Raw genomic sequence first — 19,711 nt, 5'->3', positions numbered from 1 at the left:
GCTGAACTCTGGACAATGTACATAAAAGTACACGATGTTGATTTCTTGTATGCATGCATACAGCTTCATATACTATATCAAGTGTTATAATTATGAAGCTTAATTTTCAATATATAAATGGCAGCAGCTAGAAAGAGTACTTATTAATGATGATATTAAAAGTAATTATCAATAGATGACAAAACATACTGCTGAAGATATTTCATGATTGTTTATTTACAAAGAAAAGCCTTAAGGATAATACTGGGCAAACAGCAGTTTTAATTTACTAGGAAATATAGTGTGGTATAAAGTAGAATTCATAACTGAAGTTAGCCATATATACACACAATTCTTATATCTGTGGTTTATCACATTTGTTTATGTCTTATTTTTAAATGTATCATTTGTGATATGCATAGCTGATTGTAGCTTTAGCCACGCTAAAGATATACTATTCAAATTCTGTGAGTCTCAAGTTTCCACCTATTTCGGATTTTTAAGCATGTGAGTTTTTGAGGATACCATAAGCACTTGCTGGGTCACTGTACATATCTGACAAGCTCCAGTTATTGTAGTAAGAGATAAACTGGAACAGATTTAAAATGGTAAATTATTACACTCACAATATGTTAATTTCTCAAATTTTTAAACAAATATACAAATCTGCTAAGTGATTCCAGGAAATGTGTTCTTCCACTGCCCTCTAGAGACCATGTTCCAGTAGGAGCCTTTGAAAATGAGGTCATAGTTTCAAAGCAAAAACAAAAACTTAAAATGTAGAGAACATTTCTTGAGTTCTTAAATATTAAATAATATATTTATTTGTATATATAAACTTTGAGATATAAGCAAATTAATATCAAAATCACTACAGTGCTAAATGCTCCCACCTCAGAATAAGTTTCTTTTAACCTGATGTGACATAACCTCTGAATAAATGTGAAAGGAATATTGTATACTGAAAAATGTTTGCAATTTATTTTAATAAATCTGAATACATCATGTTATTTACTAGTGCAATCCTGTTGGAGAGAACTATGAAATGATAGCTATAGTTTTACAAGTAAAAAAAAGACTAATTATTTTTCAGAATTGGGAAACAACCACCCATAAGCTTAGCAGTGCTTTCTGCATTATCTTTTGAATTTTAGTTCTTATTTTTATTGTTATTGTTTCATTCATGAAAACCTGTTTTGCATACATTTGTAGAGTGCAAGGGTTTAAGACAGTGATGATGAATAAACAGCGTGAGCATTTCAGAAAGAGAAGAACATGCCTGTGATTTCCGCATTCACAGAATGGAGAAGGTGCAGCAGAGTGTAGCCAGACAGAGATCCACTTATTCAAGAAGCTAGACCAGGACAATTAGAATTCTTTGGAAGAGAGATAAAAGGAAGTTCTTGAGTAATGCAAGCCTAAATTGAATAGTTTGATTCTTATGCTGATTTAATTTCAAATAGACCGGACAGTGCTCACAGTTTATTAAGGTACATGTGATAAAAGATTGGTTAGAAAAATCAGTTTAAAAATGAACTGTTCTTTTTGTGACTTAACCCAAGTGAAATCAGCTAGCTTTAAAAGGCTTTTAAAAAACCTAAATGTCGGTTGTAACTCCTTCCCCCCCCCCTTTTCCATGTTTAGATACTTAAAATGCTATGTATTGAAAAGTACTTTCTTTTCTCATTTTAAATAAATCAAATGCCCATTTACAAATTCTAACGCAATTCATTTTCTACCTAAAGATAAGAATGCCATAGTTTTGCTTAGGATAATTGTCACATCTTGCAGACATTCAGCTAACATCCCTAGAAGAAGAAATATTGCTGAACAAATGGCAGAAGATTTTGGGGAAAAATTATGAAGTTGTGGTAGGTGGACTCACTGCTTACTATTAAAAAAATAAGCACTTTATCTCTGTTCTTCCTTTGGAGGGGCATTGTTTTTTAAAGTCTAAAAATATTGTAAAACAAAACTTTTATATAATCTTAGGAAGTCAGAAAATGAATCCTAAATTTGATCAAATAGTTTATCAAATAATGTTTCCTCTGGAGTTTTCACTAATTTAATCAGTAAGTATTGACAGCTTTTTTTTGCATTTGTTTAGTAACTTGGAGTCCATTATATATTTTGATTCTCCTTGTTGTCAACAGTGCATAGTTTCATTTCTTGGGGTAGCATTTTTGCTTGATGACATCTCTCAAATGTGGGTAGAGCTACAGTTGAGTTCTGAAATTTACATTTGGAAAGCAAAACAATGTAGCTTGTTAGGAAATCTACCCACTTTCAACATACAACATTTAGCGTAATCCTTACTTAGGAAGATTTCTTGCACATAGCTGATATTCAGAATAAAAGGCTTCTCTCGTTTAATCTCACACTCATCTACCAGAAATAAATGCCACTAATTTTAATGTTGGCCTGCTTTCAGATTCAGGTAAGTAATACAAAATTTAACAATTAGGGCCTATATTTTGTCATATTGCTGCTGGTGACCCCTAGTATCATTGCTGGATGGTCTTGATATTTTAAAGGAAACCTGTTTGCCCCACTTTTACTGGCATTTTAACATATTGTTTGCATTTTCCCTTTTTGTATCTGGTTTGTTTTTCTTCCCTCTTAACGATTTATGATAATAATTGCAGATCTTCTATTTTCATTATTTGTTTTTAAATTGATTGCTAATTGACTCTTTTAAAGTAAGGTTTATGTGAAGCATCTTGGTAACCCTTTGGTCTACAGGCCTTAAAATGTGTTTTCATGCAATATAAAAGCTGTTTTCCTAGCTAACACTTTACTTCTCATTGAGAATCTAGCCAGCCTTCTTTTAGCACATTTTAGAATGTATAAGCAACTACTTTTGTGTGCAGTAGTCCAAGGATGTAGCAAGAATGTGGAAGTTTTGAATAGAATTCTGCAGCAGAGTCATAGATGCAGTTCCTATTCTTTAACTGTTTCCCACCTGGGGATTAGTAAACCATAGAGAATTATGTTGCCAGGTGCATGTCCTGTTAACATTTGACTTGTTTCAGAGGCCACAAGCATTGCCAGATATAGAATCCAGTTCTTTTTCTTCAAATTGGAAACATTGCTGTTTCCGAATACTGTATTTGCTAACTATTGTTCCATGGTGGTCACAAAAGCTGGTGTAATGAGAAGTGTGGAGCCTTTGATAGTTTCATTTGTTCCATTTATTTGTGACTCTCTGACTACCTTTCATCTCCAGGACAGCTGTAGCTACCAGCATCTGTTACCCCTTTGCAAATGGGAAAAGGGATGTTACAGCTGGATGCTCCTTTTCAGCTCACATTGTCATTCCATCTTGTTTTGATGTGAGAAATCAATGAACATGGATGTTGTTTGAAAGGAATGAGCCGGTAGCTTAAGAAGTAGAGCACCTGTAGCAAAGCAGCTTTTAAATTTACTGGTCCTTTGTATAGGATCTCTCTTGGTGCAATTTTCTAAGCAACTGGTTTGTTGGTTACGAAGAAGATTCTTATTTTTCTTCTTTCTAGGTGGCGGATGTGAACAAGTTTAGTGAAAGCAGCGGACTGGGGATTAGCTTAGAAGCTACAGCAGGACATCATTTTATTCGGTCTGTTTTGCCTGAAGGGCCAGTTGGACGATGTGGCAAATTGTTCAGTGGAGATGAATTACTAGAAGTATGAATTAATCTTTCTTATACCACTGCTCTCTTAAAAGATATTCAGAGGGATTTTTTCACTTTTAATATTTCCTTAGCATGGAGTCCAGTCCAGTCCTTGACTTACAGCAATAATTGGGAACAGAGTTCCCACTGACAACCAAGACAGTTAGTGAGTTGCGGCCAGTGTTGGTGTGGCTTTTAAGTGAACCAGTACAGTTGTTAAGTGAATCATGCGGTTGTTAAGTGAATCCGGCTTTCCCCATTGACTCTACTTCATTTCATTTCATTTCATTTATTGGATTTTTATACCGCCCTTCTCCCGAAGGACTCAGGGCGGTGAACAGGGCATATAAATAGAAATACAAAAGTTAAAAAAAAAATAAATAAATTGCCCAGTTAAAACAATCTTGTCGGAAGGCAGGTGGGAACGTTGCAAATGGTGATCACATGACCCCAGGACCTGCAACTATCATAATTACATGCCAATTGTTGTTGTTGTTGTTGTTAGCTGCGAAGTCGTGTCCGACCCATCGCGACCCTATGGACAACATTCCTCCAGGCCTTCCTGTCTTCTACCATCTTCTGGAGTCCATTTAAGCTCACACCTACTGCTTCAGTGACTCCATCCAGCCACCTCATTCTCTGTCGTCCCCTTCTTCTATTGCCCTCGATCTTTCCCAGCATTAGGCTCTTCTCCAGTGAGTCCTTCCTTCTCATTAGGTGGCCAAAGTATTTGAGTTTTAGCTTCATGATCTGGCCTTCTAAAGAGCAGTCAGGATTGATCTCCTCTAGGACTGACCGGTTTGATCGCCTTGCAGTCCAAGGGACTCGCAGGAGTCTTCTCCAGCACCATAGTTCAAAGGCCTCAATTCTTTGGCGCTCAGCCTTTCTTATGGTCCAACTTTCACTGCCATACATTGCAACTGGGAAGACCATAGCCTTGACTATACGCACTTTTGTTGACAGGGTGATGTCTCTGCTTTTTAGTGTGCTGTCTAGATTTGCCATGGCTTTCCTCCCCAGGAGCAAGCGTCTTTTAATTTCTTGGCTACAGTCCCCATCTGCAGTGATCTTGGAGCCCAGGAAAACAAAATCTGTCACTACCTCCATTTCTTCCCCATCTATTTGCCAGGAATTGAGAGGGCCAGATGCCATGATCTTGGTTTTCTTAATGTTAAGTTTCAACCCAACTTTTGCACTCTCCTTCTTCACCCGCAACAAGAGGCTCTTTAGTTCTTCTTCACTTTCTGCCATTAGAGTGGTATCATCTGCATATCTTAGGTTGTTGATATTTCTTCCGGCAATCTTAATTCCAACTTTTGATTCATCTAGCCCTGCCTTTCTCATGATGTGCTCTGCATATAAGTTAAATAGGCAGGGCGACAGTATACAGCCTTGCCGGACTCCTTTCCCAATTTTGAACCAATCAGTGGTTCCGTGTCCAGTTCTCACTGTTGCTTCTTGACCCGCATATAGGTTTCTCAAGAGACAAATAAGATGGTCTGGTACTCCCATCTCTTTAAGAACTTGCCACAGTTTGTTATGATCCACACAATCAAAGGCTTTAGCATAGTCAATGAAGCAGAAGTAGATGTTTTTCTGGAACTCCCTAGCTTTCTCCATGATCCAGCGTATGTTGGCAATTTGATCTCTAGTTCCTCTGCCTCTTCGAAATCCTGCCTGTACTTCTGGTAGTTCTCGATCCACATACTGCTGAAGTCTAGCTTGTAGGATTTTAAGCATGACTTTACTAGCATGAGAAATGAGTGCAATGGTGCGGTAGTTTGAACATTCTTTGGCACTGCCTTTCTTTGGAATTGGAATGTAAACTGATCTTTTCCAATCCTGTGGCCACTGTTGAGTTTTCCAAATTTGCTGGCAAATTGAGTGTAGCACTTTTACTGCACTGTCTTTTAAGATTTTGAATAGCTCAGCTGGAATACTATCACCTCCACTAGCTTTGTTGTTGCTCAGCTTTTCTAAGGCCCACTTCACCTCACATTCTAGGATGTCTGGCTCGAGGTCAGTGACCACATCATTGTGATTATCTGGGACGTTAAGCTCATTCTTGTATAGTTCTTCTGTGTAATTTTGCCACCTCTTCTTAATCTCTTCTGCCTCTGTTAGGTCCCTGCCATTTTGGTCCTTTATCATGCCCATTTTTGCATTAAACGTTCCCTTCATCTCTCCAATTTTCTTGAAAAGATCTCTGGTCCTCCCTATTCTATTGTTTTCTTCTATTTCTTTGCACTGTTCATTTAAGAAGGCATTCTTATCTCTTCTAGCTATTCTCTGGAATTCTGCATTCAATTGGGCATATCTATGTTTTTCTCCCTTGCCTTTCGCTTCCCTCCTTTCCTCAGCTATTTGCAAAGCTTCCTCAGACAGCCATTTTGCTTTCTTGCATTTCTTTTTCTTTGGGATGGTTTTGGTTGCTACCTGTTGTACAATGTCGCGAACCTCTGTCCATAGTTCTTCAGGCACTCTGTCTATCAGATCTAATTCCTTAAATCTATTTGTCACCTCTACTGTATATTCAACAGGGATATGATTTAATTCATACCTGAGTGGCCTAGTGCTTTTCCCTACTTTCTTCAGTTTAAGCCTAAACTTTGCAAGGAGAAGCTCATGGTCTGAGCCACAGTCAGCTCCTGGTCTTGTTTTTACCGACTGTATAGAGCTTCTCCATCTTTGGCTGCAGAGCATATAGTCAATCTGATTTCTGTGTTGACCGTCTGGTGATGTCCATGTGTAGAGCCGTCTCTTGGGTTGTTGGAAAAGAGTGTTTGCTATGACCATCGTATTCTCTTGACAAAATTCTATCAGCCTGTGCCCTGCTTCATTTTGTACTCCAAGGCCAAACTTGCCTGTTATTCCAGTTATCTTTTGGCTTCCTACTTTAGCATTCCAATCCCCCATGATGATAAGGACATCATTTTTTGGTGTTACTTCTATAAGGTGCTGTAGGGCTTCATAGAACCGGTCAATTTCATCCTCTTCAGCACTGGTGGTTGGGGCATAGACTTGGACTACTGTGATATTGAATGGTTTGCCTTGGATTCGAACTGAGATCATTCTGTCATTTTGAGGATTGTATCCCAGTATTGATTTTCCTACTCTTTTATTGACTATGAAGGCTACTCCATTTCTTCTGAGGGATTCTTGCCCGCAGTAGTATACCTGATGGTCATCTGAATTAAATTCACCCATTCCTGTCCATTTTAGTTCGCTGATACCTAAGATGTCGATGTTCAGTCTTGTCATCTCTTGTTTGACCACGTCCAGCTTTCCTTGATTCATGGATCTTACATTCCAGGTTCCTATGGAGAAAAAATCTTTACAGCATCGGACTTTCCTTTCACCACCAGACATATCCACAGCTGAGCGTCCTTTCGGCTTTGGCCCAGTCGCTTCATTCTTTCTGGCGCTACTAGTACTAGCCCTCTGCTCTTCCCCAGTAGCATATTGGACGCCTTCCGACCTGAGGGGCTCATCTTCCAGCGTCATATCGTTTTGCCTTTTGGTACTGTCCATAGGGTTTTCATGGCAAAGATACTGGAGTGGGTTGCCATTTCCTTCTCCAGTGGATCACGTTTTGTCAGAACTCTCAGCTATGACCTGTCCGTCTTGGGTGGCCCTGCACGGCATAGCTCATAGCTTCATTGAATTACGCAAGCCCCTTCGCCACGACAAGGCAGTAATCCATGAAGGGGACATGCCAATTGCCAACTCCCAAATTTTGATCATGTGACCTTGGGGCTGCTACAACAGTTGTAAGTGGAAGGGCTAGTCATAAATCAGTTTTTTCAGTGCCAGTGAAACATTGAATGGTCACTAAAAAAATTGCTGTAGGACAAAGACTACCTATATTCATATATTTGTGAAAGACATAGATACCCTGTATAAATTTAGAATATGCTAGTATGTTCTAAGGTAGTGATTATATAAATACTCACTTTTAAAATCATTTTCTAAATGACAGCCAAAGTTACACTTATGGCCACAACTAAGCCCAAAGCTTCTGTTGCTAAGTAAGGAGATTACGCAGTGATTTTTGCCCCATTTTATGACTTTTTTTGCCAAGGCTTTAAAGTGAATCATTGCAGTTGCTGAGTGAATCATGTGGTCATTAAGCGAATCTGGCTTTTCCCCAGTGACTTTGCTTGTCAGAAGCTGTCTAGGAAGGTTCACAAATGGTGATCACATGATAAATACATGCCAGTTGCTAAAGTGCCCAGATTTTGAGCACATGACCATGGGGTTATTGTAGCAGTCTCAAGTGTGAAAACCAGCCCTTGGGTCATTTTATTTTTCCAGTTCTGTTGTAACTTTGAATGTTCACTAAACGAATGGTTGTAAGTCCAGGACTCCCTGTATTATTTCTTCTAACTTTATGGTCTCTGTGCAGGTAGTCTTCAACTTAACAATGGCAATTGACTCCAAAATTTCTGTTGCTAAGTGAAACATTTGTTAAGTGAGTTTTGTCCCATTTTACAACTTTTCTTGACACAGTTAAGCGAATCATTGTCAGAAGTTCGCAAAAAGTGATTGAGGACCACCTGTAATGTGGAGAAACCCGGTGGTATCTTTTTTTAATATGATAACTTTAGTTAATCCTATGTCCAATGTGAAAATATATGTATTTCCTTCTTGCTCTCTTGTCTTTTCTTTATTTCTGTAAATGTCCTTATTTTCATTGACAGGTAAATGGAGAATCTTTGCTTGGAGAGAATCACAAGGATGTTGTCAATATTCTAAAAGAGCTTCCGATCAATGTAAGAATGGTCTGTTGTCGTGCAGTTCCACCTGTGATTGAGACAGCATTGGATGAGAACCACATGTTAGAGCAGGTAATTCAACATAAAGATTTATACGCTGAAGGACAAACTTCGCAGACCCCCATTCTTCCTTGCAGTAGAGAATTCAAAGAAAAGATTTGAACTGCTGAAGTGGCTCCATTACTGTTAACCTTCATTTATTTAGTTTTATCTGTTTTATTGTTTTTTAAATGCTTTAATGATTTTAGATATTTATTGGTTTAGTTTTGTTGTATGCCACCCAGAATCTCTTTTATTTGTGAGACCGGTGGCTATATAAATTAAACAAATAAATAAATATGGAGTAAGGTAATAAGATAAATAAAGATTTTTTCCCACTTGATACAGTTTGATCAGATGGCTAGAATTGGGTTGAGGAAATCTAATTTAAAAGCCTTTTTTAATTTTTCATGTAGTTTTGGTCAAGTTTTATGGTCATTTAAACATTTCATATATGTTTAGACATCTGTACATAAAGTTTACACTCTTAAATGATAGAGCTTGTGGGGGATTATTAAATCAACCTCTTTAAGGAAAAAAACTGTCCACAATTACAGTTGACTGGAAATCTGTTTTATGCATGAAACATAAAACATAAAAATATACTTAAGATTTATGGTTTTTTTGATGATTAGAAAAAACCAAATATAGAAAAAGCTAAGGTTTTTATTTGTAATCATGGAGTAAGAGAATTTTGTAAATGTGCTTATATTTGCTGCAAAGGAAATTGGAAGTTTCTCTCTTTTTTGCTTTTTCCTTTCTTTGTACATTTTTCCTTCCTTCCTTTCTTCCGACATTGCAGTTGTTAAGTGAATCGTGGTCATTACGCGAATCTAGCTTCGCTTAAAAAAACAAAACTAGCCTGTGTTTTTATGTGTTTTGTAAAACTTTAATTAAACATTCACTTAAAAAATAGATAAGTTTTAGACTCTTTAAATAGCAGTTCCCATTTATTCCAGTTCCATTGACAATCTGTATTTAAATTTTCCTTAGCTTTATTTTAAAAAGTAACCATATTTAACTTTCCAGTCTCATATAGACCTTGGTGGACTCCTTGGTGCTTCAGAGACAGAGGATGCTAAGCTGGAAATAGCTAACCTAAGTCAGAATACTGAAGAGGTACAAGGATCTCCTCTGGCAATGTGGGAGACAGAAATACAACAAATTGAGCTGGAGAAGGGGAGCAGAGGTCTTGGCTTCAGCATATTGGATTATCAGGTAATTTCTGAGTTTCCTAATATAAGAATGTACTTTATGCATTGTATCCAATAACTCCTTAAAAATGAAACATTCCAGTAGAATTACATCATTAAATAAACTTGTCAAACTTACTTTATACGTTTCAAAAACTTCACACTTCTGCAAGGTACTCATCTTCAATTGGGGATATTTTCTGATCTCTTAGATGAGAAAAGGCATGGTATGACTAAGAAGTCACCTTTCATTAATGTTCTATTATATTTCTCAGTCTTTCTCTTTAAGGAGAAACTGAAATTTGAAGAGAAATAATCTTACAGTAGTACTTATTCCATGGATCCGATAATAACACAAACATAAAATATTAATATTGGGACTGTGCTGTGCATTATCACAAGCAAGATGCATTATTACTGCAATTATTATAATGAAAGCAATAGAAGTAATAGTATTTATTAGTAGGTACTTTTGTAGTTTTTTTTTAAAAAAAGACATGTCTAGCAGTGCAATACTACCAGGTTTTCAACTCTTTTTTTGCACTAATTCGAGGAGATTTTAAATGTGGAGCAGATTCTGAAATGTGTTTGCTAATTCCATCTTTATGCAAAGAATTTATTTATATTCTAGAACTTGATTTTAATTTTGCTTCCTGTGGTATTTCTGCAAGATTACATAATGTATAATTAGGTTTTAATTTTTCATAAGTGGTGGCTTGACAACTGAATCTTTCTATAAGCAAGCAGGATCAGGAAAAAAAACCAACCCATGCCATTGTTTGAAATCTCTGTTCAGATCCAATAGATCAGGCATGCTCCAGATCCTATCAGCCAAAGAGAGCTGGCTACCAGGAACTAGAAGAAAGGCTTTTTCTGCTGTAGCCCCTGACTTATGGAATACCCCCCCCCCCTGAACATTAGGATAGCCCCTACCCTGTTGGCCTTTCACAAAGCTTTAAAAAACCTGGCTATGTACCTGGGCCTGGTGCTCAGAATGTGTGAAGGGCCTTATTGCTTGGCTTTTTACTATCAGCAGACTAATCATCACAGCTGCTGTTTGTGCTTACTTATTTTGGTGGATGTTTTTGTAGTTTGAATGTTTTTTAAGTGGTTTTAATTACTTTTTTCGAATTTTAAAGTGGTAGGCTGCCCAGAGTTCCTTGGTCGAGTTGGGCGCTGAGGAAATGAATAAATAAATAAACACAAAGTAAATAAAAATACATGCTGACATTTCCCCCCCCCCTCATGTTCCCCTCTCTTCTCCTTCAACAAGGACCCAGTGGACCCCGCAAATACAGTGATCGTGATACGCTCTCTTGTTCCTGGGGGCGTGGCTGAGCAAGATGGTAGGCTCCTGCCAGGAGACAGGCTTATGTTTGTCAATGAGGCCACCTTGGAAAATGGTAGTCTGGAGGAAGCTGTGCAGGCCCTGAAAGGTGCACCTCTGGGAATGGTGCGAATAGGAGTCGCCAAGCCATTGCCTGTAAGAATTCTTGCTTTATAATATAGTGGGATTTTGTATATTGCAAATAAACTCCTGGGGTATTTAATGACGTAGGACTTTCTTAATCAGGAATGGGTGAACTGAACATTTGTTGTGAGGTAAAAAAAAGGCCGTTTTCGATTTCTACCTGCAAATTGCCCTTTGCAAAATCTCTCATTTTATACAATTGTCATCAAGAGAATAATAAAGCTCTGGGAACCTGCCCACCATCACTTTGTTCTACAAAACTATTAAGTTTTTATTGAATAACTGCAATGAATCTTCAAACTATTCTTCATTTGCAGTTACTCAATAAAAAACTTATTCTGACCCAAAGTAATAAGTTTAGCTTGGGAATCAGTTACTTTCAGTACAGTAATTTCAAACAGAGAGTAGACACTTGGTGCTTCCAGAAACCTAGGGTAAGAATATTTTAAACACCCCAAACTATAATGTTTTGATTTCTTCTAATATAGCATAAGCAAAAAAAAATGGCTATACCTACACTGAAATATTGAATATATTAATTATCTACTGTGTATATCTCAGGAACCTTGGTACCTATATAGTAATATTTTGCAGATTTATTTCACACAGTTGCATACATGCAAAAATTGTATGTTACAAAACCCTCTTCTATGCATAATCTGTAAATTTCCTATCCCTAACTGGCAGCATTTTATCCATAGTGAACAGAACTGAGAATTTGGGAGTAATGCTTTCACTTATTCCTTGAATCAGCAAAGCAATAAGTTTTGTTGCTGGTTTGGGGGCTGTTTTCTGGAAGAGTTTGACATTCATATCCACCTTTTTCTGGCTGAATCCCGGTTGCTGTGCCATCTTTGCACAGAGGCGTGCAAGTGTTTGATAACCTAGGGCTGTACTTGGTAGTGCAGAAGAGTACTGAACACTACAAAGTAAATGAGTCTCATCACAAATGCAGCTGGGACTAAGATTTGTAGGATGAGATGGGGAGAGGGTGTCTTTTTTTTTGGCTGCTTGTTTATTGTTAGTGTAAGCTCAGAAGTATTGTTAAAGTTTGCCTGTATTTTTCATTCGGAAATTGGAAACATTGCCATCGCGTTTCAACAGCAGTGGCTTCAGGGGTTCTGAGGATCGCATAAAAATGATTCAGTGGCCACCGAGGGCTTTGGGGTTGCCCACTGCATTGCTGCTTTGACAGAAGAACCCAAGAAGTGTTCTAAGCAAAGGAAGGGAATGTTTCTTTCTAATTCTGGGTATAAATCATTTTACATATCTATAGCCCGTTTCTCTGATAATTAAATGCAGTCAAAACATTTTTTTCACAATTATTGCTTGCCAGAGATATTAGTTATTGTAGGCATGACGATTATTTATTTATTTAAAGAATTACGTTATGCGGCCACCTCACTCTAATGGCTCTGATCAGTTAACCATATCATATGGAAAATGTAATTCAGCTAAAATAAAAGCAATCTAGTACAATGTGACTGAGGCTGCAAGCAAAATTTTTACCATAAAACCTATCTTAAAACATGCAGAATGGAATATATATATGTTGGGCTTCTCTCACATTCTGGTACCAGTGTTTGAGAGAAAAAGCTAGCTCTTCCAACGCCTTCTAGAAGGCTAGGAGAAGGGGACCATTCCAGGCTCAGAGAGGAGGCTATTCCATAGGACAGGCATTGTGATACAGAAAGCACATGTCCTGGGTTTGATCACATCATTCAGTTTGATAAAAGGGACCCCTCAGGTCTTGCAGAATGGGCAGAAACCAGGGCTTTTTTTGTCATAGAACGCTCAGAATGGAGTTCCGGCACCCTTTTTGGATGGAACCTTGTAGGGTAGGCAAGGCAGGTTGTATGACATGTGCGAGTTCCGGCACCTTTTTCTTTTACAAAAAAAGCAGGTAGACTCATAACTATCCTGCCTTGTCTCACCCAGAGCTTTATGGGTGATACTTGTTCCTTAAACTGTACCTGGACACATGCGTCCTTGCATCCTCAATAAGTGGCCACTTCTGAATGGTCTTCAAGAGCAGTCCCATTTAGAGCCTGTTGCAGTAATCCAGATAAATAATTAAGGCATGAGTGACTTTGATAGTCTCCTGATCTAGGCGGCTCAACTGGCGTGATGGATAGACTTGTGCTAAGGCCCTCCTGGTCATGGCTGCCACCTGCTCTTTGAGCAGGATCTATGAGTCCAAAAGGACCTTCAAATTGCACACCAACCACTGGGGGAATGTTAAGTTATCCAAGTGACAGGTAGGGCAGAGATGTACAGCATATTAATGATAGTTACTTATATGGACAAATAAATGCTCTTCCGAGTTACTCAGAGCTTTCATGAAGATGCTAAATAAATGCAGGAAGAAAAAGCAGAAAAAGCATGGGCTGGACTTTTATTCTGTACCAACTCTAGCTGGAACCAACCTTAGGGGAAGGAGGAAAGCCATTGTGCCCACCACCCTTCATTATCAGCCCAACCTGATTCAGGAGGTATTGAAGGGGAGGGGAGCGATGAAAGAAAGAGGAGAGGAGAGGAAGAAAAGGGAAGTAGGAAAGAAAGAGAAGAAAGGGAGAAAAAAGTTAGAGAAGAGGGAAGAGAGAGAAGGAGTGTGGATACAGTGAAAAGGGAAATGGACGAGCAACATCAAAATTTATGTGTATGTATTTATGTTATTAAGAGTATTTGATAGACAAGAATGTAAAAAGAATGTAGGTTAATACTTGATAAAATATTACGGTATATTTGTCGATATATATGGGGGAGAGTTGGAAAAAATAAAAAAAAACTTTTTATAAAAAAAAAGGTCTGTATGATCAAGGCCTGGATGGATACATAATCCATATTCTGAGTTTACCAGTCGTCTTCAACAACTATGACCAATGCTATCTCAATTCCATAGTCTAACCTTAAACCCAACAGAAAAGGATCTAGGTAATGTACTTTTATTATGATGTCAATAAGGAATATATTTTAGTTGTATTGGAATGAACAATTTCTTAATAAAATCATTCATATTGTAATTGGGTTCAACATTCATGGCAAGATTGTGAAAGCTGTTGTCTCCCAGTGACTTACTATGAAATTCACCAGCCAGACAGGTAAAAAATTTAAAACAAATGTGATTTTCAGTCTGCTCCAAACATGATTATCACAAGAAGAAGTGCTACTGATTTCAGTGGAACTTAACGTGTTGTGTTTAGGAACTAAGTATAATTTAAACTTGGTAAGACTGGATAGACTTAAATCTAGTTTAATCTTAAATCTAGTTTGTGAGGCTTAACTGCATTGGAAATCAGGCAGTGGAAATATAAGGAGAGAGACAGAATTTATCATCTGGTCTGGGGGAACATTTCAAATATCAGCACATAGGTACATAACCATGTGGTGCTTACTCATGATTATTTCCATCTCATTTTTCTTTCTTTTTTCCCCCCAACCCTATAAATCATTTCATGTTTTGACGGCTATAATATGATTTCTAGATATCCTTTTTTCTGATCTTTATATTCATTTAAAATTTTTTTGTATTTACCTACATGGCGTGTTCTGTTCACTGGCCATCATCCAACTCAAGAGCTTCATTTTTTCTGCAGCTTTCATCAGAAGAGGGCTATGTTTCTGCTAAGGAAGATTCCTTTTTCTACACTGCCCAGTCCTTTGAGGAGGAAGGGCTAACCGATTCAGCCCTCTTCCATGCTGAGCTGGCTCTGGTTAGTCTATAGTTAGTCTTTTATTCTTTGTCTTAATTTTGAAAGGCATTCTGTTAAGGAACAATACAGGAACACTCCTGCTGTTAACATGTATTTCAAAAGACTTCTTTCTTGGTTTCCTTGAATCCACATGATGGTTGTTTATTTGGTAATACAAGAAAATATCCATAACAAAACCTTGTATTTATAAGAAGGCAAAATTAAACTCTCTAAATATTCAGACATTTGTTTTTTGTTTAAAAAAAATCCTTGAAGCCTTCAGAATAATGTACAATTAAAAAAAGAATAAGAAAATTACAAAAGCAAAACCATTATTTTTTTTTAAATGAGAAACCACGCATATGTATAATCCTATAATATAAGGAAATTACGGCTCCAGCCATTTGTTCCAAATTACTTCATAGGACTCTGCAATTTCTCTCAAGGGAATTTGCAGTTCTTGGAACTTAGAACTCTGTGTAAACGCAGGATAGTATTCAAATGCTGTTGCCCATTTAAACTCGGCAATATCTAAAAACCTCAGGAGGTGATGTGTTTTCTCTTATTCATATTTTCAGTTTTCTCACATACTTTTTCAGTTCATAAAAAACCCTAACCTTACTTGTTCTGTTCAAGAATTCTGGGAGTTGAAATTCTCAGGTGGTAAAAGTTGCCATAGTTACCCACCCATGCTCTATTCTAGTGATATACTGTATATAGTAGCTGAGATGCTGGGCAGTCTTCAAAAACCCACAAAAGCTAGAATGATGAATGAACCTTTGACAGATTATATATATATATGTATGTCAATCCAAATCTAATAGGTAAAATGGCCCAATTCTGGCTGATTTAATAGTAATCTGTCTGAAATCCAAGTCCCTGCTTTCTCAGAACACACACACACACACACACACACAGAGAGAGAGAGAGAGAGGGAGAGAGAGAGAGAGAGAGAGAGAGAGAGAGAGAGAGAGAGAGAGAGTACATGTATGTATATGTATGTATGTATGTCTTCACGGGATTTAGTAAATTGAAAATTATTTGGGATTATACACATCTTTGTGGTGGTATGCAGATGTCACCTTAGTCTTGCTGGGGTCTGGATGCATGCAACTCATTCCTTTTATTGCCTCCTCCACTGTCCACTCCTTTTTTCCCCCCTTTAGATTACATTTTTCAATTCTGCTGACAAGTTTGTTTTATTTATATGTAATGATTTCCAGTCAGCATTTTTTGTGAAATTTAGGATTGCACCTTAAGACCACCTTAAAAGTTTATATAAAGAATTTGAGATTATTACTTCCTCACCGGTGTCACTTCATCTTGTGTAATATTGGCCCCATTTGTGGGATTGAGCTGACCAAATATTTCATCCTTTGGTTTTGGAGGTATTATAGTTTATTATCATAATATGCACATACAGACATGAGTAACTTTACATAAGATACAAACTACTTTGTTTTAAATTTATTGCAGGAATATATATATATATGTGTGTGTGTGTGTGTGTGTGTGTGTGTGTGTGTGTGTGTGTAAATTTTTTGGATTGCTAACAAAGAATTAAAGGGAGGCTGATATGGCCATTTCAAACTCATTTGTTCTCATCAGTCAGCCATACCCTTCTGAGATTCGAAGGGAACACAAGATAAGACATCCTACTATTACATACAGTACATTGTGTTGTTTAAGTGTTCCCTTTATTTTTTGAGCAATATATATATATTTGTATCGTATCATGACATACTTTCACAGAAAAATATAGGAAGGTTTACATAGAATTCTACAAATAGGCATTCTAATTTGATAGAAAGGCTGAGAGGCACAATTGACTTAGAAAGGTCAACATGAATGGGAAATATGGGAAAAATACTTGGTGTTTTCACAATGGTTCTGTTCATTAAAAATGTTTTATTGTAGAAACCTTTGAAGGATTGTATCACAAGGTTACTTAGTTTGGGATATGATCCTTATTTTTTGTTGTTGAAGTTCATTTTTTATTGAAGGTAGAATTTGATTATGTTTCTGCCTGTCACAAATTTAACATGCATTGGATTTGAGTTTCTGAGTTGAACTGAATTGAATTGTAGGCATAGAATTGATACTGAATCCCATGATTTTATTGATATAATGCTAGGCTTATATGAAAATGTGCTGAGAAGGCAATAATACTGAGTATAAATTTACAATGTGTGCTGGTTTATTTGTAATGAGCAATGGTAATATATTTTGGGAATAAATTAGAACACTTTTTTTAAAAAAATCACACACTGGAATAATTCACTTAATTATTCACACTAAATTATAAAATTAAGCCCATTAGAATAATAAAAGTAGCCTTCAACTTGCAACCATTCGTTTAGTGACTGTTCAAAGTTACAACAGCACTGAAAAAAATGACGGGTTTTTAAACTTATGTCCATTACAGCATCCCCACATTCACATAATCAACATTTGGATGCTTACAGCTGGCAGGCATTTATAATTGTTGCAGTGTCCTGTGGTCATGTGATTTGTAACCTTCCCAGCCCTCTTTTGACAAGTAAAGTCAATGGGGAAAGCCAGGTTCACTTACTAATTGCATGATTCGCATAACATCTGCAGCGATCAACAACTGTGACAAAAACACTCATAGAATGGAGCAAAACTCACTTAACAAGTGTCTTGTTTAGCAACAGAAATGTTGGGCTCAATTGTCGTAAATCAAAGATTAGCTCCACGTAGTATAATTTTTTTTTTTAGAGAGATGATCAATTAAAATATTTTCACATAAAAGTCATTGCCTGTCCAGGATCTGACATCCAAAGCTGTGAATGGAAATAAACATGTGGCAAACCAACATATTCTTCTGTGGAGAATCGAAAAGAAAAAACGTTACAAAAGGAAACTAGCTAGAACTATTTAGCCACTTGTATTTATTTGAAACCAACAACAATAGTCGCCCATTTGATTGAATTGCCTTTGCTATTAGGTGGACTCAAGTGAGGCAGATATAATAGAAGACTCTACCATGGAATTGGACTGTTCTCCAGATAATGATGGTACATTCCAGTCTTCAGCTTTAACACTGCATGGTGGCATTTGTGGTGATGATCTCAAGCTTGCTCTTTCTCTGCCCTCTTCAACTCTCAAGGTAAAATTATGGGGGAAAGATATGAGCAGGGACGTGAGTAGAAAGGCACTTTGTTCATACCTATAAAGTAGCTTTTTGAAAATGTCTGTTTGGATAGTGAAGGTAATGTTGCCAGTTCTATTTGTCCATAGTATTTTTTACTAGATTAAAGAGTAATGTCATTTAGATAGTTATGCTGATTGAATAACTTTCAGCTTTTCAGTATTCAGCAGACCATTTACTATAATTCTTAGGTGCTCCAGTTTTAAAAAAAATGTGGTTCAAAGAAATCTAAACAATAACAAGCCATTTTATGGAAAGACATCTGTAAGTAAAATGAATGCTACATGCTTAAAGTTCAAGCATTAAAAACTCTAATTTTCTTAAAGAAAATTGTTAACAAATCGCTAGAAAATCATTGCTCAAAAGGTCGCTTAAATTCTTTTGTCAAAAGGTCAATTTTTTTTTACTTTTGATGTTCTTTAATTTTTTTGTCATTAGCTTTTCTCCTTTTTCTGATTCTTTCTCTTTCTTTCTTTCTTTCTTTCTTTCTTTCTTTCTTTCTTTCTTTCTTTCTTTCTCTGTCTTTCGGATCATTCTGCATATTTCTTTTAACATTCATGGTGGGATCACGGCTGGATTGCCAGTTCATTCTTTGAAATGGGATTGTATATTTTATTTCTTTGATTTTTATTGTGGTTTTATTGCTTTATAAGTAACTCACATCTGTTTTTGAAAAAAAGTTGCTCTTCTTTCACACCTGACATTTATAATCTGGCTTTATTTCTTTGGGAATTTCATTTCTCTTGGCACAGCATGGGTGTGATGGCCAGAATTTATATCCTAATAGAATTTCTTAGACTAAACAGAATGTACCTGTGCCAATGAGACAGATTGCATTGTTCAACTTTGCAGTAGTTAATGAAATTAGAAATTAATGTGCGTGCTGGGAAACATACTCTGCAACAACAAAATCCAGTTTTATACAAGATGCAGAACTCATGTTCTTGAAATCACTCTGTTGTGGCCCATCAGAATAGAAAGAAAATGTTTACCATCAAACTTGGTAGTAGGATCCAATCTGGGTCAGTCACCAGGCCAGTTTTCAGACTTGTGGTAGAACCCATCCTCAGGAAACTTTTCTCTGTGTCATGTTATGGTGAGAGAGAAGTTCCCTGAGAATTGGCTCCAGCACAAGTCCAAAAACTCGGAAGACTAAACCTCTGGTCCTAGTGACTGAACCAGATTGGATCCTGCAACATTGTCTTGGAACACGTATATTTGCTTTCATTCATGAAACTTGATAGTGTTTATAGTTACCACTTTATCCCAATAAAAATAATTATATAAAATAAAAATGGACCATGGAGCACATTGAATATAAACTAGTTATTCTTAGGTATACATGGGAAAGGCTTTTAGACTTCCAGAGGAAGAAATGGTACTTTAGAAATAGAATGAGTTTGGAATTCTTGTTATCTTGTTTGCTAGACTACTTTCAAAGATGATTCCAGTGAGCTACTCAGTTACCAGTCATCAGATAAAAACTTGTACACAGTGGATCTAATGCAAAGAGAGATGGAGAGTAAACCCGCAGGTGGATGTATGAAACAGATCACAGAACCTCTTCTTGTGAATCCAACAACACATTCTCCTAAGAAACAAGTTGAACACGAAAACACAAGCCTTTGGAGAGAATCTCACCTCACACCTGATTTTTCACACTCTACAAAAGTAAGTTCTAGATTGCCACTTGATTCTCCCAGAAGGATTCATTACATGCGAAAAAGCACCATTTTTAGAG

The 19,711-nt window shown here is 36.9% G+C and overlaps 1 protein-coding gene across 1 annotated transcript in view; it reads left to right on the top strand.

Moving 5' to 3' along the window:
• Positions 1–19,711, top strand: part of MPDZ (multiple PDZ domain crumbs cell polarity complex component) — a gene marked incomplete at its 5' end in the record, with an annotated part of 159,564 nt that overhangs the window by 84,834 nt on the left and 55,019 nt on the right. The window contains 8 exons of the mRNA XM_081318883.1: positions 1,771–1,850; positions 3,495–3,641; positions 8,329–8,475; positions 9,472–9,660; positions 10,909–11,118; positions 14,703–14,819; positions 17,767–17,928; positions 19,399–19,641. Coding sequence (XP_081175009.1) covers positions 1,771–1,850; positions 3,495–3,641; positions 8,329–8,475; positions 9,472–9,660; positions 10,909–11,118; positions 14,703–14,819; positions 17,767–17,928; positions 19,399–19,641 — 1,295 coding nt within the window. The remainder of the gene's footprint in view (positions 1–1,770; positions 1,851–3,494; positions 3,642–8,328; positions 8,476–9,471; positions 9,661–10,908; positions 11,119–14,702; positions 14,820–17,766; positions 17,929–19,398; positions 19,642–19,711) is intronic.

The sequence above is a fragment of the Vipera berus genome (assembly GCF_964194415.1).
Source record: "Vipera berus genome assembly, chromosome: 2".
Lineage (NCBI taxonomy): Eukaryota > Metazoa > Chordata > Lepidosauria > Squamata > Viperidae > Vipera > Vipera berus.
The sequence above is the reverse complement of the archived record's forward strand: the minus strand, read 5'-3'. Positions and strand labels throughout refer to the sequence as shown.